At 51.3% G+C, this 24,983-nt stretch overlaps 1 protein-coding gene across 4 annotated transcripts in view; it reads left to right on the top strand.

Annotated features, from left to right (window-relative positions):
• Window positions 1–9,654: 9,654 nt before the first annotated feature.
• Window positions 9,655–24,983, top strand: part of FERMT2 (FERM domain containing kindlin 2) — a 49,440-nt gene continuing 34,111 nt past the window's right edge. For all 4 annotated transcript variants that reach the window (XM_053945613.1, XM_053945612.1, XM_053945611.1 and 1 more), the window contains exon 1: window positions 9,655–9,980. In XM_053945613.1, the coding sequence (XP_053801588.1) occupies window positions 9,824–9,980 (157 nt within the window). In that variant the 5' untranslated portion in view covers window positions 9,655–9,823. The remainder of the gene's footprint in view (window positions 9,981–24,983) is intronic.

Genomic DNA, 24,983 nt, shown 5'->3' with positions numbered 1-24,983 from the left:
AGAAACTGTGGCTGCCCCTGGATCCCTGGAAGTGTTCCACACCATGGTGGTCATGGCTTGGAGCAACCAGGGACAGTGGGAGATGTCACCCATGACAGGCGTGGAACAAGATGGGATTTAAGGACCCTTCCAACCCAAACCATTCCAGGATCCTACAATTCCATCTCTGCCACCAGAGAATTGCAGAATGGATTGGGTTGGAAAGAACCTTGAAGCCCATCTCATTCCACCCCCTGCCATGGCAGGGACACCTTCCACTGTCCCAGGCTGCTCCAAGCCCCATCCAGCCTGGCCTTGGGCACTTCCAGGGATCCAGGGGCAGCCACAGCTGCTCTGGGAACCCTGTGCCAGGGCCTCCCCACCCTCCCAGCTGAGAATTTCTCATCAGTATCTAAATTAAACCTCCCCTTGTGAAACCTCGCCGTGGTTTGGAGTGGGGCTGCCCCAGTCCCTCGGTGGGGTCCCCAGTCCCTCGGTGACCTCTTCTCACCTGAACCAATTCCCCTCTCTGTGCCATTCCCCTTCCCAAGAGCTTCCTGATGGCCTTTTAAGCCACTTCAGAGCATTGACCTGATTTTCTCCTTGTCTCCAGGATGTTTCCTATCCTGCTGCCATGGGCCTTGGCTTCTCCTCCCACCCTCCCACGGCTGCACGGCCGCGTCTCGCAGCGCATTCCTCCGCGTCGGAATCTCCGCCTTGCTATCTAAGGAGCTGAAGGATATTTCCAACCCAGCCCTGCCAGAAAATCCTGGCATCCACCTCCATCTCCCATCCTCCTGCACACACATCCAGCTCCTCGAGCACTCTGATTCTCTGCCATGTTTAAACAACCATCACTGACAGGCAGCTCTCGATCCAGCAGGTTATTTTCTTTCCTGGCTGGAGGGGTTTTTTCCCCCTTTTCCAAGCCCCAGCTGGTTCCTGCAGTTTCCTCTCCTAGTGACTGGATGGGACTCTTCCTGCTGAGTGTCCATGCTGAGATTTACCTGCAAGTGGGACTGGAGCAAGGCTGTGCCTGGCATTAACTTCAACCCAGCTTTGGAGAGAATCGCAGAATCACAGAATGGTTTAGAAGGGACCTTAAAGATCACCTGGTTCCAACCCTGCTGCCATGGACAGAAGCTGGAATGAACCTGTTGCAGCTCCTGCATCCTCCAGTTCAAACAATGAGCTGTCAAAATGTTTTTCTGGCCAGAGAAGGTGGGAGAGCCCTGCTGGCACAGAGTGGGCACAGTGACCACCCAGGACTCCTTTTTCTGGCTTTTAAAACCCTCTGATGGTGGGGTGACTCCTTCATTCCCTCACATCTGAACAGCCTCCCCAAAGAGCCAGTCTGAGTCTTTCTCCAGGTGATCTGTCCATTGTTTTTTGCCCATCCCTTGTGGAAAGGCAGAACAGGACATTTCTTCCCTTTTCCATCCCTCCCTCCCTCCCTAGACAAACCCTCTTTTATCTACCTGAAGATGTTATCATCATTCTTTCTTTCTCTAGGGTAAACAGCCTGAATTCTTTGAACCTTTCCTCACTGGTCACTCTCCTGCCCCACCAGGATCTGCTGAGGAACTGGGACAGGTGGTGCTCAGTGGGGCCCTCCATCAGCCCACCTGACCCTTATTTTGCAGGGAACGTGGGGGCTGCACCAGGAGCACCACAGGACCCTTGGCTGCAGATACCGTGTGTCTTCCAGGAACTCACAAATCCCCCCCCATTTCATGGGATCTGGGGGATTCCCAACACCATTGCCCATCCCCAGCCAGCTGAGAGCCCACCTCCCTTTCCTAGGGGAGCTGCTGATCGCTTCAGAGCGCTCTGCTCGGAGACGAAGTTCATCCCACCCAGCTGATTCAATAACATCGACCTGATTAAACCACTCTGCCCTGCTCTGTCTCTATTTTTCCAGCACTAACTGCATTACCATCCCGCTCTTTCCGGTGAAGGCTGGAGCTGGAAAAGCACAAAGCCATGCAGCTGTCTGGGCATCATCCATCTCCCCCTTTGCCCAGAACAACTGGTTCCTGAACGTGCTGCAGCTTCTCGGGGCATCTCAGGTGTCTGAGGGGCAAATAAAAGGTGTCAACCCCTTCAATAGATGGATTTTTCTGATTATGTTCCCCAAATCCCCTTTTTTCAGCTCAGAACAACTCTCTGAGAGCTGCAGCGATCCATGGTGGAGAGATGTGGATGTGTCCAGGAAATCTGAGCTCCGTGTCCAACCCCCCTGCAGCCCCCCAGTGTTAATTTCCCTTCAAAAGGAAGCAATTTGAGGTTATTTTTTAACCAATGCTGCTTTTCCACCCCTGGATCTGCATCCTCAGGGGTTGTAAGTCACTGCTATGTGTCCAGCCTGGACTTCTCCATCTGGAAAATGGGGAGAAAATTGCTGTGATTCCCTTGGATGCAGCTGTTCATCGCAGGATATGATCAGGGAATTTGGGTGACCTGTGCTCACACACCCCCAACAGCAAGAAGAGCCAAGATATAGAATCCCAAAATCCCAGAATGGTTTGGGCTGGAATGGAACCTTGAAGATCATCTCAGTCCAACCCCCCTGCTATGGGCAGATATCATTGATTTCGGTTAAAAACAAGACAGCAAAGATTTGGGGGGGCTGGAGAGCCCCATGGACACCCCAGTGAAGAGATTGTAGGGGACGATGCTGAGTCACTCCCCTGGACCTGTGACTCGGGGTCTGGAGCAAATTTGGGTGCCTCACACAGGGTGAAAGTGTCCTTCTCCATCAGGGCAGTGCCCCCAAATACCCCACAGAGCCCTGTGGTGTCGGTGCTTTGCTCAGGGACCTGTTATCAGCCAGCTCTCACAGAGCTCTGATGTGGGAATCGATAAAAACTCTCCTTGGGTGCTTTTCCATCTCTGGCAGTGCACGAGCAAAGGCAGCAAAGCCCAGCGGCTCCAGCCTTCCTCCTCCTCTTTCTCTCCTCCTCCTCTTTCTCTCCTCCTCCTCTTTCTCTCCTCCTCCTCTTTCTCTCCTCCTCCTCTTTCTCTCCTCTCCTCTCCTCTCCTCTCCTCTCCTCTCCTCTCCTCTCCTCTCCTCTCCTCTCCTCTCCTCTCCTCTCCTCTCCTCTCCTCTCCTCTCCTCTCCTCTCCTCTCCTCTCCTCTCCTCTCCTCTCCTCTCCTCTCCTCTCCTCTCCTCTCCTCTCCTCTCCTCTCCTCTCCTCTCCTCTCCTCTCCTCTCCTCTCCTCTCCTCTCCTCTCCTCTCCTCTCCTCTCCTCTCCTCTCCTCTCCTCTCCTCTCCTCTCCTCTCCTCTCCTCCTCCAGCTTTGCAGTTTCCCGCAGCAGGGGTGGGATTTATCCCAAGGGTGTGATTTATAGGACAGGTGTGATTTATGGGGCAGCTGCTATACTCGGGGTAGGCTTTGCAGCCCTGGAGAGCTCCCTGCACTTTGCTTCAAGGTCCCTTATGCCCGAGGTTTTGGATGCTTTTGGGATCAGGCAATGGGAACAAGAGGTGGTGTTTCTGCTGCCAGCCTCTCCTTCCCTCTGGCTGGGCTTGGGGGCAGTGAACCCCATCCTTAGGGAGCTCAAGGCCACGTGGGTGCTTCTCAGGACGCCACATGAAAGGGAGGTGTGGGATTTTGGGGGATAATTGGTCCACGAGTGTGTCCCAACTGCTCTCCCCATCTGGGTGTTCCCATTCCCCTCCCTGAGCTGCTGCTGTCAATACCCCTGGTCATGGGGATGAAGAATAAACCCAACTCAGAGCATTTTGGGGGGGGGCTGTGGGGTGGGGATAAGACTCTGGAACCAAGTGGGTTGGTGGTGGAGCCAGCATGGAGCATCCCAGTGCCATCCAGAGGGGATGGGTGGCCCAGGCTGGGGATTCTGGGGGTTGCACAGTAGGAAAATCCATCCCCATCCTCACGCCCCTTCTCCATTCCACAATTTGGGGATTTTTGCCAAGCTCCAGAGCAACACCAGAGCTCATCCATAGAGTGGGAGTTGTCCAGCGCGTCTCAGGGATGCCCCAGGCCCCTGTTCCTTAAAAAAGCCTGTCAGACCAGCTTCACCTCCCCCTCAGAGAGGGAAAACTGATGGGCTGGGAGCCAATTTCCCGAGCCGTTGGGGAGGGAAGAGCTGGGGCAGGGGAGATAACGGGATGTGCCAGGGCTGGGCTGATGCTGCAGCCCTCGTGGGTGTGGGGCTGCCCCTCTGGAACCACACAGGGTGCTGGGGGCAGTTTTCCTCCCCTCCTTCACCACCTGGGAGGGTGCCAGCACAGGGTGAGTTCCCACAGCTCCACTTCCCGTCAAGTGGCTTCCCCCAAAAGGGCCTGAAGAGCAGCTGTGAATAATGGATGGTGGAATTTGGAGATTTTTTTTTTTTTCCCTCCCCAGTTTATTCCCAAATAGATGTTTCCCACTCTCTGGCCAGAGAAATGTCAGATCCATCAGATGAATTATTTGGGATTTTTGGTGTTTCTTCTTGCTGACTAACAGTGGATAAATGGTTCAGGGTGTTACTTCTGACACCCCAGAGTCACCAGCCCCAGGGATGGGGATTGAGTGTTGCCTGACATTTGGAATTCTTTGAGCCCCAGCTCCATGGGATAAATCCAGCCTGGACTTGGTATTTGTAAAGGCAGAAGAATAGGAGGCCTTCTGGAGGTGGAGAAAAGCCAGAATGGGAGTGGCAAAGGCTCAAAAAATCTGATGGACAATAGAAAGTGGTTTAATATGTTGCATATTGTGGGAGAAGAGGGGGTGAGGGAGATGTTTGAGCCTTTGGGCTGGATGGAGGCGATGATCCAACATTCCTGAGGGCTCTGGAGATGTCTGAAAGATGGATGTGGACAGCAGCACCTGAAAGGGACAAATTCCTGCATCCCTGTGCAGCATTTACCACGGGAAGTCACAAGCTGAGGATGATGAGTAGTCCCAAAACCATCAGTCAGGCACAGGTGATGCAGAGGAAGATCAGCAATGGGAGGGATTCCTGGGCATGGCTCTTGGGAGACACTCAGGCACCAGGCTGGAAGGTGCTGGGATATTTTGCAGCCCTGGAGATGAATCAGCTTTTAGGAGAATTTACCTGGGATTTATCCAAATTCTCCATCACATGGATTCAAGTGTTCAGCTAACAACCCCCTTTGGCTCAAAGTGGTGCTTTAGGATGCTCTAGAACCTGCCAGCCCTTCCAAAAGAACACAAAATTCAAGGACACTCCTGACACTGGGGACAACCGACCAGAAATTGATTTGGGGCACATTGTGTGGGCCAAAGCAAGAGTCACACTCAGTGGAGCTCATTCCTGGCAGCTGGAAACATCAAAAGGACACAGAAAAAAGCTAAAAGATAAATGACAGCACGGGAATTAATGTCAGTAGGACATCACTGGCTGCCACAGGCCCAGCCAGAGAACCAGCGGAGTGCTGTGTTATGAAGAGCTGACTGCAGAGGAGAAAACTTCCCAGCCTGAGGCTTCAAGAGCTTAATTGACCCAAATGCCTGGAAAGAAGGTGAAGAGGGGACAGAGAAGAGCCCTGCAGGGAGGTTTTTCCCGCAGCACAAGCCTGGCAGGCTCCAGTGCACCGTGGCTGATTTCAGGAACTAGAGGCAGGAAAATGAGAGGGGAATTTGTAGCTGTAGGGCCTCGAAACCTCAGCTTGACTTGCCAAGGAGGAGGCACATCAATTCAGCTTCGTGCCTCTTATCTCAGCATAGCTGTCTCTTGCAGCCTAGGATTTATTCCAGATGCTGCCAGGAGAAGCTGTGGATGTCCTGAAAGTGCTCCAGGCCAGGCTGGATGGGACTTGGAGTGACCTGGTCTATGGAAGGTGTCCCTGCCCATGGCAGGGGATGATAGAGATTATTTTTAATCTCAACTATTCCAGGATTCTATTCTATGATTTTATAACCTTTGGGCATGAAGGGCCAGGCTGGATGGTTGTGACAGTGTTGAATCTTGGTCTCTGGCTTCATGCCATGTGGCCTTGGCTATCAGAAAAGGGACATGGACAAGGGATGGAGGGACAGGACACAGGGAATGGCTTCCCACTGCCAGAGGGCAGCATTAGATGGGATATTGGGAAGAAATTCTTCCCTGGGAGAGTGCCCAGAGGGTGCCCAGAGAAGCTGTGGCTGTTCCTGGATCCCTGGAAGTGTCCCTGGCCAGGCTGGACAGGGCTTGGAGTGACCAAATCAGAATCACAACCTAGAAAGACTAAACCTCCCCATCTCCTGTGCCTCTTCAAGATCCTCATCACAAATATCCTTCATCCTTTCATGATGGGAATACTGGATCAACTCCATGCACCACCCAGGTGGTGGCACATTTCTAGGACACGTAGCCACGACAGCATCGTTGCTCTGCTTTTACATCCAGAAAAACAGAAGAGCTACGTCACCTGGATGTTTCTGAAATGACAAAATCAGGGAAGAACGAATGTGGCCAGGAATAAACAAGGAAGCAGAGTTACCCAGCATGTTTCCTTTGCCAGGAGTGTGACCTTGTCCCTGCTGGGAAATGGTCACTTGTGAAAAGGGAGCCTTGGCTGCATCCAAAAGACGCTTGGAGGCGGAAGAGGATGAAGAAGTGGGGGATTGGAATGAGACGGTCTTTAAGGTCTCTTCCAACCCAAACTCTTCTGTGATTCCATGAAGTAAAGAGCTTGCAAACCCCACATGAACAGTGGTACCAGTGGCAGCGGTTTGTAAGGGAGAATATGGGCTGGGAAGTGTTGGGGACACAAAAAGTGGAGGGAATAACAAGCATCTGTATTTCTCCTTTTTGGATTTTTTTTTTTTCCTGAAACTTCATCCTTTTTAAGAAAAAAGCTGCAGAAAGGGAATATGAAGACCCAGGTGAAGCAGAGAGGTGACAGATGCCTGCTCACCACCAGGTCAGAGCATGTTGTGCTCAGAGCATTTAAGGGAACAGAGCCTTTTATTACACAGAGATTTGGGGGATTTCTCTGTCTCTGTGTATGGAGACAGGCAGGGCACTCAGTCCTCTTGCTTTCCCAGCTCCAGCCACCCAGCAAAGGCACTGAGCAGCAGAGTTCCATGGCTGGTGACCCTGGGAAGAGCCAGTCTGACCGGCTTGCCCGGAGCAGCCAAGCAGGAACACAGGCAGGAACGCCAGCTGCCTCCAACAACTGCCCCTAACACTTTAAAAACAAAAACAGAGGTCACAGGCTAAACAAAAAAAAAAAAAGTGACAAAACAAAGTGGGGACAGGGAAATTGTCACTCAGCTTCACCGCTGGCTCCCCGAGGATGCCCATGGAGCCATTTCACTGGAAAAGTATCCTGGTTTCCACGAAGAAGGAGCAGATGGGTTGGGAGCCGCGGCACGGGCAGGTCTGGTAGGTATCATCCCAATCCCAATGAGAGCAGCCATGCATTTCGGCACCTTATTTGGCATTGCTGCTCGCAGGGAGTGAGGACTTGTTGCAAACAGTGGGAAGAGCCCTGGGGATGCTTGGCTGGCTCTGACGCAAGAGCTGCGCCGGTGCATTTTTGACCTTGCTTTGCCTCTCCGCCGAGCACTGCAGCTCAGGGAGCCTCTCCCTCCACATAGGAAAGGAGCCCCTGGGATGGAGAGGGCAGGGAGAGGGGCTTCCTCAGGGAAGGAAACTCTTCCTCAGGGAAAGGGAAACTCTGCCAGTGGGTTTAGGAGCAGAAGGAGCCGGCAGCCTTTCCTCAGCGTGCAGCCAGCTGTACTAAAAGGTTACCAGCTCCGCGGGGCCGTATCCAATTGCATCAGCTGGGAACCTCGTCCAACACGCCCGGGCCAAGAGTAACCCTTTCTATTTATTGCCCTATTGTTTGAGGCTGGAGGAACATGGAGATACCATCTGGGAAAGCTTTGTTGTTACAGAGCGGCTTTCGCCTGCGCTCCAGAGTCACCCTCTAAATCACGCTCCGGCTTCCACATTTCGGGGGATGGAATGGGGGCTCCTCTGAGCAGGGATTGAGGCCCCAGGAGGGTTTGAGGGGGGAGGTCACCTGCTGCAGCATCACCCAATTTCCCTCTGGCAGCATCAGCCACGTTAGCAAAAACCCTTGGATAAAACCTGGCTAAGCCTGCCCAGAGCGACCTCAGGAAAGGTTGTGTTAGTATTAAAGGTATTAAAGGTATATTAGGTATTAAAGGTATATTAGGTATTAAAGCAGAGGAACAGCCTTTATAAATATCTGCATTATAACGGCAAAGTGAAAATGAGAAAAAATTTACCATCCTGTTAAGAGGTTTTGCTGCCTGTGTGGTGCCAAAGCAACCTGGTCTAGTGGAAGTTGTCCCTGCCCATGGCAGGGGGCTGGAACCGGATGGTCTTTAAGGTCCCTTCCAACCCAAACCATGCCATGATTCCACAGTCCTAAAGCTCCCACTGCCATTCACCAGGAATGTGGGAATGGTGTTCGTGGAGACAGAGCTGGGCTGGCAGAGCCATCCCCGAGGTTGCCAGGGCGGGCACAGCTTTGCTGGGATGTGACTTCCCATCACCTGGCATGGGGCAGGATACATCCACAGCGCTGCTCCTCAAACCACAGCCCCTTCCGCGTGTTGGATTTTCAGGAAGCGCGGTCGCTTGGCGGGATGTGTGCATCACTGGGTGGAGGAGCTACAGGAAGCGGATAATATTTTTTTTTCCTCCATTTGTGCCGGTTCAGACCCTTTTATTTAAAGACAGTTCCCATTTCCCATATTCACACAGATTATGAGGATGGAGGGAACCAGCCCATCTCCCAGCCTCAACGGGGGCACGGGCTACTATGCCAAGGTAGGGTTTTGCAGAACGGGAAGGATTTTTCCTATGAATTTGGGGGCAGTGCTAAAAAACACCCCAAAGGGTGCAGAGTGGGCATGGCTGCCATGGAACCCACGCGTGTTTGGGGTGCCAAGGTTCCACCAGCCCTAATGGATGCTCTCCGGGCTGGCTCCCGAATTTCCCCCTCTGGATGCCCTGGGACCAGCAGCCACGAGCCGAGGCGGGCAGGGCTGAGCAAAGCCGGGCACAGCCAGGCCGGGATGAGATAAACTGGGACGAGCTGAGGCGGGCTGGGCTGGGCAGAGCCAAGCCGGGATAAGCCGAGCTGGGATAAACTGGGCCGAGCCGGGGTGGACAGAGCCAAGCCAGGATAAGCCGAGCTGGGATAAACTGGGCCGAGCCGGGGTGGACAGAGCCCAGCCGGGATGAGCCGAGCTGGGCTGAGCCAGGCAGAGCTGAGCTGGGATGAGCAGAACCCAGCCGGGATGAGCCGAGCTGGGCTGAGCCAGGCAGAGCTGAGCCGGGATGAGCAGAACCCAGCCGGGATGAGCCGAGCTGGGCTGAGCCAGGCAGAGCTGAGCCGGGATGAGCCGAGCTGGGCTGAGCCGAGCTGTGTTGAGCCGAGCTGGGCTGAGCCGAGCTGCGTTGAGCCGGACCGAGCCAGGACGGGCACAGCCGAGCTGGGCTGGGCCGGGCCGAACCGGGACGATCCCAAGCCGGGCCGGACCGATCCCGGCCGGGCCGCCCCCCGGCGATCCCCGGATGTTGGAGCGTCCCCCACTCGCTCCGTCCTTCGCTTCCATAAAAGGCCAAGGGGCCCGGCAGCCACAGGCGCGTTTTTCCTTTAATTATTATCCCCCTCCTCCTCCCTCCCTCCCACCCTGCCTCTCTTCCCTCCCTCCTCCGCGGCTCTGCCCGCCCGTGTTGCTCCTCCCGCGGCGGCCCCTCAGGAGCGGCGGCGGGGCAGCGCTGCGGCCTCGATCCCGCCCCACCGCGCCCCCAGCCCTGCTCCGGGGCGCGGAGCGGGCTCAGCCGGGCCCATACCGCTGCTGATCCCGCTCCCGCTCCGTGCCGCGGTGCAGGAGGCCGGGGTCATGGCGCTGGACGGGATCCGCATGCCGGACGGCTGCTACGCCGACGGGACGTGGGAGCTGAGCGTCCATGTCACCGACCTGGGCCGCGACGTCACCCTGCGGGTCACCGGCGAGATCCACATCGGCGGCGTCATGCTGCGCCTCGTCGAGAAGCTCGGTGAGTGCCCCGGGACCTCCCGGCCAGCCCGGCATCCTCGCAGTGCTCAGCGCCCTGCTCCAGTGCTGTGCTTTAACTCCCAGCACCGTGCCCAGTGCAGTGCCCAGCTCCCAGCACCCTGCCCAGTGCAGTGCCAGAGTACCCCAGTTTAGCCCCCAGGATTGTGCTCCAGTTCCCAGCACCGTGCCCAGTGCAGTGCCCAGCTCCCAGTACCCTGCTCCATTTCCCAGCACCCTGCCCAGTGCAGTGCCCATTTCCCAGCGCCCTGCTCCAGTGCTGTGCTTTAACTCCCAGCACTGTGCCCAGTGCAGTGCCCAGCTCCCAGCACTCTGCTCCAGGACTGTGCTCCAGTTCCCAGCGCCCTGCCCAGTGCAGTGCCAGAGTACCCTAGTTTAGCCCCCAGGACTGTGCTCCAGTTCCCAGCCCCCTGCCCAGTGCAGTGCCCAGCTCCCAGCACCCTGCCCAGTGCAGTGCCCAGCTCCCAGCACTCTGCTCCGGTGCTGTGCTTTAACTCCCAGCCCCCTGCCCAGTGCAGTGCCGGAGTACCCCACTTTAACCCCCAGCACTCTGCTCCTGTGCCTCCTTCAGCTCGCAGCACCCTGACCCAGTACCCTGCTTTATCTCCCAGCACCCCTGCTCCAGTACAGTGCTCCAGCACCCTGCTCCAGGACTGTACTTTTGTCTCCCAGCACCCTGCTCCATCTCCCAGCACTCTCTCCCAGTACTGGGCTTTAGCTCCCAGCATCTTGCCCCAGCGCAGTGCCTGAGCACCCAGTGCTGTGCTCCAGCACCCAGCACCCTGCTCCTGTATTGCAGTTTAGCTCCTAGCACTGTGTTCCAGAGAGGCTCCCAGCACCCTGCCCCAAGTCCCAGCATCCTGCCCCAGTACTGTGTTTCAGCTCCAGCACCCTCTCCCAGTACTCTGCCTTAGCTCCCTGCACCAGGGAGCACCCCAGGTCCCCACACCCTGCCCTAGCCCCCCCCCCATACCTTTCCAGGCTCCCCCTCTCATCTCCTCCACCAGCCAGACTTCACCACCCCGGGGCCTCGGGCCCATCCACCGGCTGCTGCACTCCCGGGATCTTACACAGAGTGAGGAAACTGCTCCGTTTCTCGGCTTGGGGGTGGGGGTTTGTGGGCGCTCCACGGTTCACACCAAAACTCCATCCTGAAGTTCCGTGCGAGCAAAGCGCTCCCGAGAGCCCGTGGGGCGATCGGGGGGGTGATGTGGGCGAGGGGACCGCGGGGACACGGCGGTGTGCGGTGGCTTTGGGAGCACACCTGGACAAAAGAGCCCGCTTGTCCGGGACGCGTGGGAACGCGGGTCCCCGCCGAAAGCGGGGAGCCCGGCCCCGCCAAACCTGCTCCCCCTTGTCTTTTTATCGGCTCTTTATGGCTCGGCTGTGTTTACTCAGCGGTGCAGCCCGGGCTGATGGCTGTAATTGCTCAAATAAAATATTAATTGCGAGGTCCCGCGCGTGCCTGCGGCTGTGGGAGTAGCGGAGCTGTCAGCTGCAGGTCCCGCTCCGCTGCGGAGCCCGCGTGTGGCTTTCAAAAGCCCATCTCTTCCCCCGTGCTTAGGTTTTGATTTATTAATTATCTTGGAGTCGCAGGAAGGAAGAGATGGATATAAATACGCTGGCTTTCCAAAGGAAGCGAGCGCTCACATCAAAGGGTCTGGAGGTAGCCTGAACTCCCCGAAAACTTTATTTTATTCTGGTGTTGTTTTTTTGTTTTTTTTTTTTTTTACTTCAACGCTGGAAGTGCAGAAAGTTTTGCTGAAAGCACAGCAGCTTTCTAGAGGTGATAAAAAAAAAATCCACCCGTGAGTGAAGGAGAGATGCTCCCCAGGGCCGAAGCGTGTGTGGAAAGCCAGGCATGTGCGCGGGGCCGGAGCCCAGCGAGGACCTAAATTAGCTCCTGACGTAATCCATCCCCCCCGAAATGTTTGCCCGGATCCTGTCCACTTGTTAAATTAGGGATTGTATGAGAGGGAAGGAATGCGGCGGCCGCAGCGGCGTGGGGAGAGGGGATGGAGCTCCCCGGGGGGCTCAGCCCCAGTGCCTGCCTTCCCGGGATGGTCACATCCATGGATATCTCCAGCTGCTGCCTTCCCTTTCCCCTTGGCTTTCGTCGGCCAGCCAAGCTATACGTATTTAGTTCCTTTTAATCTTCCTGCGTGTCAGCTCTTCCAGCCCTCTCATTATTTTTATGGCTCTTCTTTGAGCTGCTGCCAGTTGAGCGGGGTCGGGTGGGACAGGGCTCATTCCTCATCCTCCCGTGCTCCTCAATGCCTCCCTTCATCCAGCCTCTGCATCAATTCATTTTGCAATTTTTCCACATCGAAACCCTTTCCCTGCATTTTTAACCTTTTCCTGCCTGTCATTCCTCTGTTTAATTCCTTAATTCAGCAACTTTCAATGTTAAAAAAAAAATTATTCTTCTCCTGCCAAGCATATTTTCTGCTGTGAGCTTTAAGGAAATTTCCTAAAAATAAAGTTTCCTTGCAGTTCTGTGTTTCCCTGTGGGATCCCCCATGGGCTGTTCTACTTGCACACTGTGGGGGGAGGAAGGAAGGTGGGTCAGTGCCTTTGGCTGGGGTTTGCCTGCTCCATCCTTTGGGTCAAATCCTGCAGGCTTTGGAAAGGAGATTTCTGTACTGAAGTTTAGGACATCAGTGAGAATCTGCAGCAGATCAGCCACACTGTGGTTGTAGGGTGCTGGAAGGAGCTCTTCACCATCAGTGAACAGGGGAGAAAAATGCCTTCCCCCCTCCCAGCAGCAGGGAGAGCTTGGAAAAGGGAAAAAAAATCTTGATTTACATCAGCATTTATCGATGTTTCTAGGAGGAAGAGTGCAGTAAATACCCTGTTGGGATGAAGCAGGAGCCCAGCAAAGTTTTTCCTCCTTAACTTCAGTGCTGCAGATATCCATAAATCCCATGGCCTCGGTCCCTGCCTGCACAGAGCTGCAGTTGGGCTCTTTGGGAGCAGGCAGTTAAAATCTGTGGCTGATGCAGGCAGGGATTGGAGGAAGCCCAAGCAGCAGATAGGGATTCTGGTAACTCAAGTGAATTGCAATGACCTGTTGGCTCCCCTGTTATTCATCACCCGCTGGATTAAGCCACTCCATTAATTGAGCCGTGCCAAGTTCTTGGCAAAGTCATCCCTGAAAAATAAGCAAAAAAACTGCTGAGGTTTTAAGAGCAGCAGCATTTAGTTGCTCTGTGAGGGCTGGGGTCTGTACTGGAAACTCCTGGTGCTCTCTCAAGGTTTTTTAGGAATTTTGCCACTATTGACTTACAAACAAAAAAAAATAAAGCGAGGTTTAAAATCACTGGGAGCAGAGGAAGGAAGGAAGTGAGCACAGGTTATTGTTGTTGTCAACTTGAGGCTGTTTTAAACACATGGAATTAAAAAAAATCCTGCTTTTTTTGAAACACGCTTGGGAGGAGCTCTGTGGAGTGTATGGAATTCTGTGGGATATATGGGGGATGCTCTGTCTGGCCATGGGAATAAAGGAATAGCTGACAGAAACAGGGCAGGGGGGACAAATGGTGTCTGGCAGAGGCACAGCCTAAGACAGATGACCTAAATGTGCACTGAGCAGATTCAGAACGTCCGTGGATAGAAGTTTTGTGATGGAAATGTGGATTTCTCTCGGGGATTCTTTCACAGGCAGGATATGGGTGGCAGGCCACTCCAGCTCCCAGGGTTTGCTGGGAGCACTGAGCACCTTTTTGGGCTTGTACCTGAGGAAAATAGATAAGTGGCTGGAAAAAAAAAAAAAAAAACAGCGAGATTTGGAATTATAGATGTCCTTCTGGATCAAAAGGGGTTAAGGATGTGGTGGTGGCATCTCTATTTTGGTGACCTGGGATGGGCAGGAGAGCTGACAGGGATAAATGTCAGAGCAAACCCTCTGCCCTCAGACAGGCTGATAATGGCAGGCACTGATGACATCTCCTGAAGCCTTGGGGTTTTTTTTTGTGAATTGAAGCTGGGATAAGGGTTTGTGCAACTGATTTAACCTTCATTGTTCCCTTTGGCAGCTCTTCCACTATCTCCTTTGTGTCACCTGGGAGAGGGTGGGATGTCACCTGAGGACTGGCACAGGAGTTGTCCCATGCAGTTTTGGTTGTAGCACTTCAAGCCCTTTTTAAAAGTGGTTTCAGTCTGCAGATGTGTCTGGGATTCACCCCAGGGGCTCTTTTCACCATCAAATAGACTTTGCTGTGGTATCTTCCAAGGATTTCAGCTCCACTCCTTGCAAGATCAATTCTAAATATTAGTGTTATTCTGCCTGTGAAGTCTCCTCTCCTTAATGGACCCCTGAAAGGTTTATGAATAAAACACCAGCAGAGTGCAGTGTCATTGATTTGCCCAGGTTTGTGTTTGAGGTTTTGCAGTGCTTATAAACACTCCAGGCCCTTGTGAGACTGGCTGGGGAAATTTTTTGCCTTGCAACTGGAATGAACTCTTAGAAACAGCTTAAGGCTATGGGAGAGAAATGCAGAGTCCTTGTCCCAGCCCATTCCTGTTGTAAACACAAGGCAGGAGGAGGCTGCAGGGCTTCTCTTGTAGGTGGCTTGCTCCTTGTGCTTTGGATTTTGCTGGAATGCTGCATCCAGATCTGGGAACCTCATAGGAAGGACATGGAGCTGCTGGAGCAAATCCAGAGGAGGCCACGGAGATGCTCCAAGTGCTGGAGCCAGGCTGGGAGAGCTGGGGGTGCTCACCTGGAGAGGAGAAGCTCCAGGGAGAGCTCAGAGCCCCTTGCAGGGCCTGAAGGGGCTCCAGGAGAGCTGGAGAGGGACTGGGGACAAGGGATGGAGGGACAGGAGCCAGGGAATGGCTCCCACTGCCAGAGGGCAGGGATGGAGGGGAGATTGGGAAGGAATTCTTTTCCATGTGGGGCTGGCACAGGTTTCCCAGAGAAGCTGTGGCTGCCCCTGGATCCCTGGAAGTGTCCCAGGCCCAGTTGGACAGGGCTTGGAGCAGCCTGGGATAGTGGAAGGTGTTCCTGCCCATGGCAGGGGGTGGAATGAGATGGATTTTAAGTTCCATTCCAGTCCAAACCATTCTGGGATTCTCTGATTGTAGGCACACTTCCCAGAATTAGGTGTCTGAGCATCACTGCTTGGTGCCAGGCCTGAGCTCGGGGTGTGCCTCCAATCTGTGCCCACAGTGTCACCTGGGCACCTTCACCTGGGACATCCACAGCTGCTCATCTGTCCCTCAGTTGCCTCCTGAGATGGGAAGGATTTTTCCCTTCAAAATCAGTGCTGGTCACTCCTCAGTGTTGCTTTCCAAGTGCGTGGCAGCCATGAGAGGACTCCAAGTGCCATTAAATCCTTGGGGATCTGTTTGTGTCCCCTCTGGGGCTGGTGCTGAGAGCTTGTCCCAAATGTTACAAATGGGGGTGGTGTTTGGGGCAGGCACTGACCCCGCTCCAGATTTCCCTGGAAAATTTCTTCCCAAGCTTTTAAACAGCAAAACCTGCCCAGCTGGCAGTGGGATGGTGAGCACAGAGGGGATCTGGCACCTGCTGAGCACCAAAGTTGCCCTGCTCCAGATCCAGGCAGGACTTTGGGATTTTCTGGGTTGGAATTGGTACCTCTCTGGATGCTTCCACTTCAAGGGCATCCTCAAGGAGCCCAGCAGAGCTGCTCCCATTCCAATTTCAAATTTCCATACTGCCACTTGATGAATCCCCTCACGTGTGGCCTGTGCTGATCCTCACCCTCCAAACAGCACATTTTTGGTGACAGTAAATGACAACATGCCAGTGCTGTGATCACACCCCCCCCAGCCATGCACACTGACCTCTGAGGGGCTGGCTCATTCCTTTACATCCAGCTTTGGACTCCAGGAAGCTCCTACATGGGCTCAGCTTGATGGTGGCTCAAATAAAGTCCCCTTTGTGAGCCTGAGTGGAATATTCAGCTGAGCTGCCAATGACCAGAGGAATTCAGGGTGGGGGGAGGTAAAAGCCACATAGAGGCAGCTCTGAGCTGCAGTCACAGCAATTAATGTCTGTACTCAGAGTGGTGATGATTCTTTAGGGGCAAAAACAATTAGGATTTTATTTTAATTTATTTGTTTATTTTAATTCTGTCGCTGTGAGCCATCTGATTTGGCTGGAAAGAGCCTGGCCGAGCTCACAGCTCCCAGTGGGAGGGGAAGGAGCTTGGGGTGGGAGGTGGTGTTGGTGCTCCTGCCGATCCCAGAGCCTGGGTTTGTCACACCACAGACAGGAAATTGTTGGGGTTGCTGCTCCCACCCAGCCCAAATCAGTAGTTTCCTCTTCCAGCTCCCTCAGGTTTCGATTTGACATAAGGCACGTGGGGAAGCTGGTGTGGGGAGCTGAAAAATCATAGAAATCATCACATTCACACACTTCCCCTTTTTTTTAATCCTTTTTTATTTTCCTTTCCCTTTTTCTTCCATCTTCCTCTCCATCAGGGCTTGTGTTTCACCCAGGCATCTGTTGAGTCTGTCTAAACCATACAAAAATTCAAAGAAATTGTACTCAGGATAGAATCCCTGGAAATGTTCAAGGCCATGTTGGACTTGGAGCACTCTGGTCCACTGGAAGGTGTCTCTTGGGGTGGAATTAAATGGTTTTTAAGGTCCCTTCCAACCACTCTGTGATTCCATGATTCAGCAAACCAAGCACCTGGATTTTAACCCTTGGTCTTTGATGTGATTAAAAAAAAAAAAAAAAAAAAAAAGGATTGTGGATAACTGCCTGAAATTGTGGATGTGGGGAGTGTTTACTGGGTTGGGAAAGATGAGGGATTATTTGCTCTGCAAACTTCAGTTGTTTCAACATCACCAGCAGCACCAACACCGCCGGCTCTTGGTTTGGGTGTTGGGGGAGTTTTTTTAGTGGTGGTTTTTCTGACAGATGAGGGGAAGGAAGGAGATTTACAGCCCTTGTGGAGCTCACTGACTTCAGCCCAGCATCCAGCCCTGGGTGTGCTTGAGGGGGAAAAGTCTCGTGGTGTGAAAACATCTTGGGGAAGCTGCATTTCTTCTTTCTCGTTGTGAAATGTGAATTATCTGGTTGCTTAGAAAGGGGCAAAGAAACAAAACTGAGCAAAATTCAGCTGGCAGGATTCAGTTCTGAATGTTCCAGTGGCTTTCAGAGGCTTATGGTGTGTAATTTGGAAAAATGCTGAGACCCCCAAATTCCTGTTGGATGGAATTTTAGCAGAGTTGCTGTAATTTAGTTTTCTTGCCCAGGTTTGCTTTTGACACATTGCTCTCATCCAGGCTGAAGCCTTCTACCAGGTAGAACTGTTAGGACAGACCATGAGAAGTGCTCAGAAAACCAGAGGAAAGCTTTATTTATTTATTATTTCTGGAGAAGTGATCTTGGTTTTTCTTCCATTCACCCATTTTCCAGCGAGGATGCAGCTCTCACTCTGTGGCCATCCAGATGTGAACCTCAGCTGGGAGCTGTGTGCATGGCATGGCCCTGTGCCAGCATTGATCCCACTCTTCCAGACCAGCTGGGATCTTGGGACACCTCCACTTTTTGATAAAATGTGGCTGAATTTGGCCAGCAGGTTGAGAACAGCTCTGGGAGGGGATGCACATAAAAAATCAGCCACACCAGCAGCTGCAGAAACCTTCCCCTTTACAACCTCAGCTGATTTTTAGCTTGCACAACATCCTGACAGCACCCAAAAAATCCATCTTCCAATGGATTTTAAATCTCTTCCCAGCCCATTACACCTGCTTGGCTGGTGGTTGTTTTCTTTCTTTTCCCCTGCTCCCTGCAGGCACATGTACTTTGGGAAGGGTTAATTGCTGAAACTGCAGTTCAGTTAGAAAGTCAAATTTTATGAAATTGCCTGGAAGAAGCTCTGTCCCTGTCTTGCTCAGCTTCCCATCCTGGCTGATGCTCCACAGAGCTTTGTCCAGCTCCAGAGCTTCTGCAGCAGGAATTGTCCCCATCCCTCATGTCCTGCCCCAGGCTGTAGTGCCAGGACTTGGGCTTGTGATGGGTGAGGCAGATGCAGGCTCAAGGCTGGGGGTGTTAAAGTCATTTAAAAGTGTTTGGTGTTCATTAATGAGCTTTGGGGAGCAGGCAGGACCAAAAAGAAATCATGGAATGGTTTGGGTGGGAAGGGACCATCTCATTCCACCCCTGCCATGGGCATGGACACTTTCCACTATCCCAGGTTGCTCCAAACCTTGTCCAGCCTGGCCTTGGACACTTCCAGGGATCCAGAGGCAGCCACAGCTTCTCTGGGCACCCTGTGCCAGTGCCCTGTTCTTCCAGCCATGATCCCACATGGATCTGTAAGAGAAGGACCAACACTTAGAGTTATGGAATGGGGTGAGGCTGCCTGAGGTATCCTCAGGGCTCCAGAGGTCACTTTCCAGGGATCTAAGCTTTAACCATCACTAAAGCACTTGGGGAATTGCCTGGTGAGAGGTTGGGAATTCAAGGTTGGGAATTCAGGTTGCCCATCATTCTCTTTTCCCTGCCTGATGCATTATCCCTCCCAGTACACATCCTCTGGCTCCCTTGCTGGGTGTGATGCCTTTTTGGCAGCAGCAGCTCCTCTGGCTTGCACATTTCTTGGGGATGAGTCAGGACTGCAGGCTGCTGTCACCCTGGGACACTTGTCCTTTTTGGAGAGGGAAGGGAGCATGATCCCCAGCTGGAAGGTGAGGGAGGCTGGGCTGCTCCTCAGGACAGCTCCAGGCTGGAGAAGTGTCCTTCCTTTCCTTCCTTTCCTTCCCTTCCTTCCTATGATTCCATGGAGGCAGGAGCAGCCAGTGAAAGCCTCCTCTGGAGGGCAGTTGGCAAAATCAGGTTGTGAAGATCCTGTTTAAAAAAAAAAAAAATCCAATTAAAAAAAAATACTAATCCACCCTTGCTTTCCTTTGTTCCGTGCCATAGAAAAATGAGCAATCCACATTTCTCTGGGTTGCTGGTGCAAGGATTTAAAGGAATTCTGCGCAGGACAGGCAAAGACCATCCTGAGCCCATCAGTGCTGGGGATGTTGGGGAGCTGAGGTGACCTCTGGAGAGTTCCCAATATTCCAGCTGGGTTCAGCATCATTGGAAAATTTCTCTCCCTGCTCAGGGGTTTAGACAGGATTGGGTATGGCTGTGCAAGCATTTAATTGGAGCATAAAGCTTCCAAAAAGCTAAAAATTACAGGGAAAATTTTGCAGGAGAATGTGATGCCACATCCATGGAAGTGTTCAAGGCCAGGCTGGATGGGCCTTGGAGCAACCAGGGATAATGGGAGGTGTCCCTGCCCATGGCAGGGGAGTGGAGCGAGATACAATCCAAGTTAATAAACTTTCAAGTAAGCTAATTGAGCAATCCTGTTAACACTGGAAAGAGCTTCCTTCCTTGAGTTTACTTTAGAAAAAGAGTGGCTTTCAGGCTTGTTAGGATTTGCTCTTCTCCCTGCATCCCATGGGCCGAGCATCTTGAGCCCTGCACTGCCAGGAGCAGCGTTTTGGGACACTTGGGGTTGATGTATCAGCTCTTCAGGCCTCCAGTTACCACCCCTGCCTCGTCAAGACACGGACTTTCCATTGCAAAGCTCACTTAGAATCCCAATAAAAGCCAAGAAAAGAATCCCACTCCTTTTTCCAGCAGCGCCGTAGCGCGTTCCCTCGTTAGCAGCAGACGCTCCGTAATTTCCCTGAGCAAGGACAGACACATGGAACATCCACATGCAGCATTGCATCCCAATGTGCTCAGTCTCCTCCACTGGGCTTTTTTTTTTTTTTTTCCCCCTCCCTCCTCCTTTTTTCCTCGCTCTTGAATCACTCTGTGCCCCTACACGGGGGCTTTGACGTCAGGACTTTGCCGTGAGCGTGTGGCCTGGCACGCCGGGATAAGAGGGAGGTCTCCTGAGCTGGGTCCTGCTCAAGGAATCACAGAGTTGGGAACAAGGCTCCTTTTGTCCGTGTTTGTTTGGTGGTTGGTTTTTACTTTATTAAGTCAAACTGTTTTTCATGCAAGAAATATTCTTGTCAGACTGAAATTCCAGCACAGGTCCACCCTTTTTTGGGCACCTCCGTGAGTGGGTGTGGATCTTCTCCTGAACATTTGTTTTCCTGAAAATGAAATAGCATGAAATTTTTGCAGGGGCAGACAGTGACAGGACAAGGGAGAATGGTTTTGAAGAGAGGAGATTTTTAGTCCCAGCTCATTCCTGTTGTAATCACAAGGCAGGAGGAGGCTGCAGTTGTCTTGTTGCTTGTATTTGGGACTTTGCTGCATCCAGATTTGAGATCCTTGTAGGAAGGACATGGAGCAAATCCAGAGGAGATGTTCCAAGGGCTGCAGCCAGCCTGAGAGAGCTGGGGGTGCTCACCTGGAGGGGAGAAGGCTCCAGGGAGAGCTCAGAGCCCCTTGCAGGGCCTGAAGGGGCTCCAGGAGAGCTGGAGAGGAACTGGGGACAAGGGATGGAGGGACAGGACCCAGGGAATGGCTCCCAGTGCCAGAGGGCAGGGATGGATGGGAGATTGGGAAGAAATTAAGGAATTCTTCCCTGTGAGGGTGGGCAGGCCCTGGCACAGGGTGCCCAGAGAAGCTGTGGATCCCTGGCAGTGCCCAAGGCCAGGTTGGACAGGGCTTGGAGCACCTGGGACAGTGGGAGGTGTCCCTGCCCATGTGGGGCTGGATGAGCTTCAATGTCCCTTCCCACCCAAACCATTGTGGGATTCCATGAAAACAGTGGTGAGAGTTGCCCATGGTGGCAGATCCAGGGGAATTTCAGGTACCATTCCGTGTTATCCCTGGATGAAATCCCTCCCACAGGTGGTGGCTGCTGTACAGGCTGTTTTCCACTGCATGTGTCAAATACATGTGGGAGATGTGATTAAAACCCCTCTCAAGTCCCATTAGCTCTGGGAGCATCAGCTTGTCCTGGCTGCAGCTTTATCACATCAATCTGATGATAATTTCATGGGCTGTTTATCTCCCCGTTTCAAAGTATAATTTTTCAAGTGTTGTGACCAGAAGCTGGAGGGATTTTTGTTCCATTTTGAACTTTGCTCTGCAATTAAATCCCCGTTGGGGGATGGAGGGGACTCTACTCCAGTGCACTCCAGAAAGACTCGTGTTTTCCTGAAATTACAGCTTTTGCCCCAGGACAGTGACTGTGTCACCCAGCAAACACACCAGCATTTCTGCTGGACTCGTGATAAATGAAAATAGCTCTGTTTTTAAATTTTTTTTTGCTCCATAATTATCCTGGAAGGAGTGGCTTTGGCATGTTTAAAGGAATCTGGGTTTCCAGAGGTCAGTGGGAGCAGTGAGGAGGTTGGAGGGAGGGAGCACTGGGTTCAGCTACACAGATGTATGAGTGTTACACTTTATATATATATATATATATATATATATATATAAAATAACCAATATGAATATATATATATGTATATTTAAGAAAAATCTTCAGCATCTGTGGACCTTCAGTAACTCTCTTGGCTATTGGGGTGTCAGGACCAGGATTTTCCTTTCCTTTCCTTTCCTTTCCTTTCCTTTCCTTTCCTTTCCTTTCCTTTCCTTTCCTTCCTTTCCTTTCCTTTCCTTTCCTTTCCTTTCCTTTCCTTTCCTTTCCTTTCCTTTCCTTTCCTTTCCTTTCCTTTCCTTTCCTTTCCTTTCCTTTCCTTTCCTTTCCTTTCCTTTCCTTTCCTTTCCTTTCCTTTCCTTTCCTTTCCTTTCCTTTCCTTTCCTTCCTTTCCTTTCCTTTCCTTTCCTTTCCTTTCCTTTCCTTTCCTTTCCTTTCCTTTCCTTTCCTTTCCTTTCCTTTCCTTTCCTTTCCTTTCCTTTCCTTTCCTTTCCTTTCCTTTCCTTTCCTTTCCTTTCCTTTCCTTTCCTTTCCTTTCCTTTCCTTTCCTTTCCTTTCCTTTCCTTTCCTTTCCTTTCCTTTCCTTTCCTTTCCTTTCCTTTCCTCATGCCAAAAGGCACCAAATTATTCTTTTTTTTTTTAGTATTTCTGGATGTTTTAGGAATATTTGCCCTCTTCCCTGGTTTTGCTTGTCCTCTGAGGCTGTGCCTTCCCCTCTCCTGGACACACAGAAAACAAAAACCCACCAGAGCAACCACACAAGGTTCTGTGCAATTAATTTTGATGGTTGGTTGTGATGGTTTTTTTTTTTCTTTTTTTCACTTTCAGCCTTAAATTTCTCTCCTTTCCAAGTTTTTTAATACTTCCACCTTGTTTTCCATGCTCAGTGAGCATGGATTGCATCCCGAGGGAGCAGGAGAAGGGTATCCCCCATCCCTGAGCTCACCCAGGGCATTCCCAGCTATTTATTGCTGGAAGTCTTTTTTCCTCTCAAGGACTTTTTCTCCTCCTCCAGCTTCCCAAGAGGGGTGTGGATACAGCCAACACCCAGCCCGGGGTTTGGAGAGCCCCTTGGAGCTGTGAGGGCTGGATTAAGGTGTTATCAGCAGGAATTTGTGTTTAAAAGTGCTTTAATCAGCTGCCTGCACTCAGTGTTTTTTTGTCCACATCTGTATTTTTTCAATTCAGTGTGAAGTGTGTATTAATTTTTAAATCCAGAAATCAACAAACAAAAAAAAAAAGAAAGTGACCACTTTCATTTTAATTTTCTTATAAAAATCCTTGAGGAGTTTCAGCCCATCTGCACCAAACTCAGTGAAAAGGTGGAAGACTTGGGGGTTGGTTTTGTGTAGATTATCAAATACAAAAATGACATTTTGCAAGAGGAAATACTTGGCTTGTGAGTTGGTTTCAGTCCTTGCACTGTATCTTGGAGATATATATATGTGTGTGTGTGTATCTGTGTGTGTGTGTGGCATTTATATATGTATATATGTGGATATATTTTATATGCATTTATTTAGTGTGCTTATCTATAATTATATATGTATTTAATTCAGTTTTGTCTCTATTTTATATATGCATATATATATATATGGGGTAGAAGTTTATGTGTATGTTTATATGCATAATATATCTTATATCTTTTATATATAAATATATGTTTAAGCATATCTATTTGGTTTTTTAATTATTTTTATATAGATAAATTAGAGATAATGGAAAGGCATTTTGCCACCTCAGCTTCCCAAGTGTGCCTAGACCAGAGCAGGGATAATCTGATTAAACCCACCCCTGGGAAAGAGCCAGGGAAAGCTGTGGAGCTCATTCTGCTCCTGTGGAAAACCCCCTCAGTGGGATGGATGGGCTTTGGCTCTGGCATTTTTTGCTCCAGAGGGGGATGGTCCTCTTGGAGTGTTCCTGTGGGAATGCTGAAGGCTTGAATCCATTGCTCTAAAAGCCATCATTTTTAATTAAGGAATGAGCTGCAGCCTCTGCCCTGGCTGCTTCTGCTGCTTCTCTGAAGGTGGAGAGAATTCCAGGGAAACCAAAAATCTGTGATCCAACCCAAGCAGCTTGCAGAATTCCTCATGAGGCTTATGCAGGAGCTTTTTAAATTTTTTTATTAACCTCCAATGTTAAGGTGATGGAGGCATTTGCAGGGTCTTGGCTGCCCTATGGATTTAATCCTTGATGTGGGTGTGAAAGGGAATCTGTTGATTCCCAGGAAAGCCTCTCCCAGAGGTGGGAGCTACCCCTGCCTTCCAAATACCCATCCAGTGGGATTTAACCATGCACTGGGAAGGGGGGGGAAAAAGAGATTTATTAGGTCATATCAGGGCTCTGTTGTCCTGAGCAGTGCATGGAAGGAGAGCCCATCTGCAACAGGGGATATCCCAAAATAACAAGGAAAATACAGTGTTTACACAGTGCTGGAGACTTGTATCCTACTGCCTGAGAGTCCTAAGCTGGCCCAGAGGAGCTGCCAAGTGACGGCAGAGCTTCTGCAGGAAGGAGCTTCAGTGGCTGCTGCAGCAGGAAAGGGACTGAAAAAAACCATGGATTGGCAGAGGGAGAGTGTTTGGGAGCAGCCAAGTCCTGGGATAAATGGGATTGTTGGGTTATGCCCTTTTCTGACCCAGACGTGGGGCAGCTGAGAGGTGTTTTAAAACTTTTATTCCGTTTTCAGTCTCATGTGAAGGGTGAGACAATACAGCTGTTCTAATTCACACCATCACAATCAAAAGACAACTATTTCCTAATTACAATGCACTATAAGCCTTTCTTGGCCTATCAGCCTTTGCCACACCATGCTGCAAGTGCCTTTAAAGCCAATAATCTAAAATTACCCCTCATGAGTCTTACTACAATACATCTTTCATAATTCTAGTTCTCCAAAATACCTAATCTTATTTACAAAACCATTCCTTCTAGTTCCATTTCTCAGCCGTGTCTATCCTATTCCACAACATTTCTAAATCAACATTTCTTATCTCAAAGTTTACATACTATGTGAGCCTTCTACCAAACTTTAAAAATTTTCTATAAATTAATTTCCCACATGGGATAAATGGGCCACCAGGCAGGGCTGCCTCGATTTCCTTTGCCCTTCACCCAGATTTGGCCTTGCTGCTGGAATTCTGATTGTGTTTGTGGGCGACAGCGAGCCCAGAATTAAAGCACACCCTGTGTGCATCTCAATTCAGACTTATTGCTGCTGGGATTCTAGGTTTTAGGGAATTTAGTGGCTGTGGGAATTAAAATCTGCAGTTGTAATTCACACTGGACAAGCTGGCGCGATGTGACTGCGGCCAGCGCCGGCGTGGATTGAAAGCTGAGGATGTTTCAGGTTTAAAAGACTTTATAGAGCAGCCCTTCACTCCTTTTCTCGCTGTTCAGCCCTCACAGAGGTCTCTGCAGCCATTTGTGTGATTTAAGATGCCTCTCACATTCCCAGGACTGTCTGAATGGCTTTCCGAGGGGAACAGCTCCGTGGGTTTTGCTGTGCAAAACATCCTGAACGTCCCTCCTCGCTGCCTCTTGGCACAGTTCTGGGAGGCAAAGGCAACACCAGGCTCTGCCTGGGGGGAAAAAAAAAAATCACAGCTGGGTTTGAGGTTCAAAAAAAAATCACAGGCTCCAGAGGTTTGGGTTCAGGCTGCAGGGGA

Source organism: Vidua chalybeata, chromosome 6, assembly GCF_026979565.1.
Source record: "Vidua chalybeata isolate OUT-0048 chromosome 6, bVidCha1 merged haplotype, whole genome shotgun sequence".
Taxonomy (NCBI): domain Eukaryota; kingdom Metazoa; phylum Chordata; class Aves; order Passeriformes; family Viduidae; genus Vidua; species Vidua chalybeata.
Note: the sequence above shows the minus strand (reverse complement) of the source record. Positions and strands in the feature narration are given on the sequence as shown.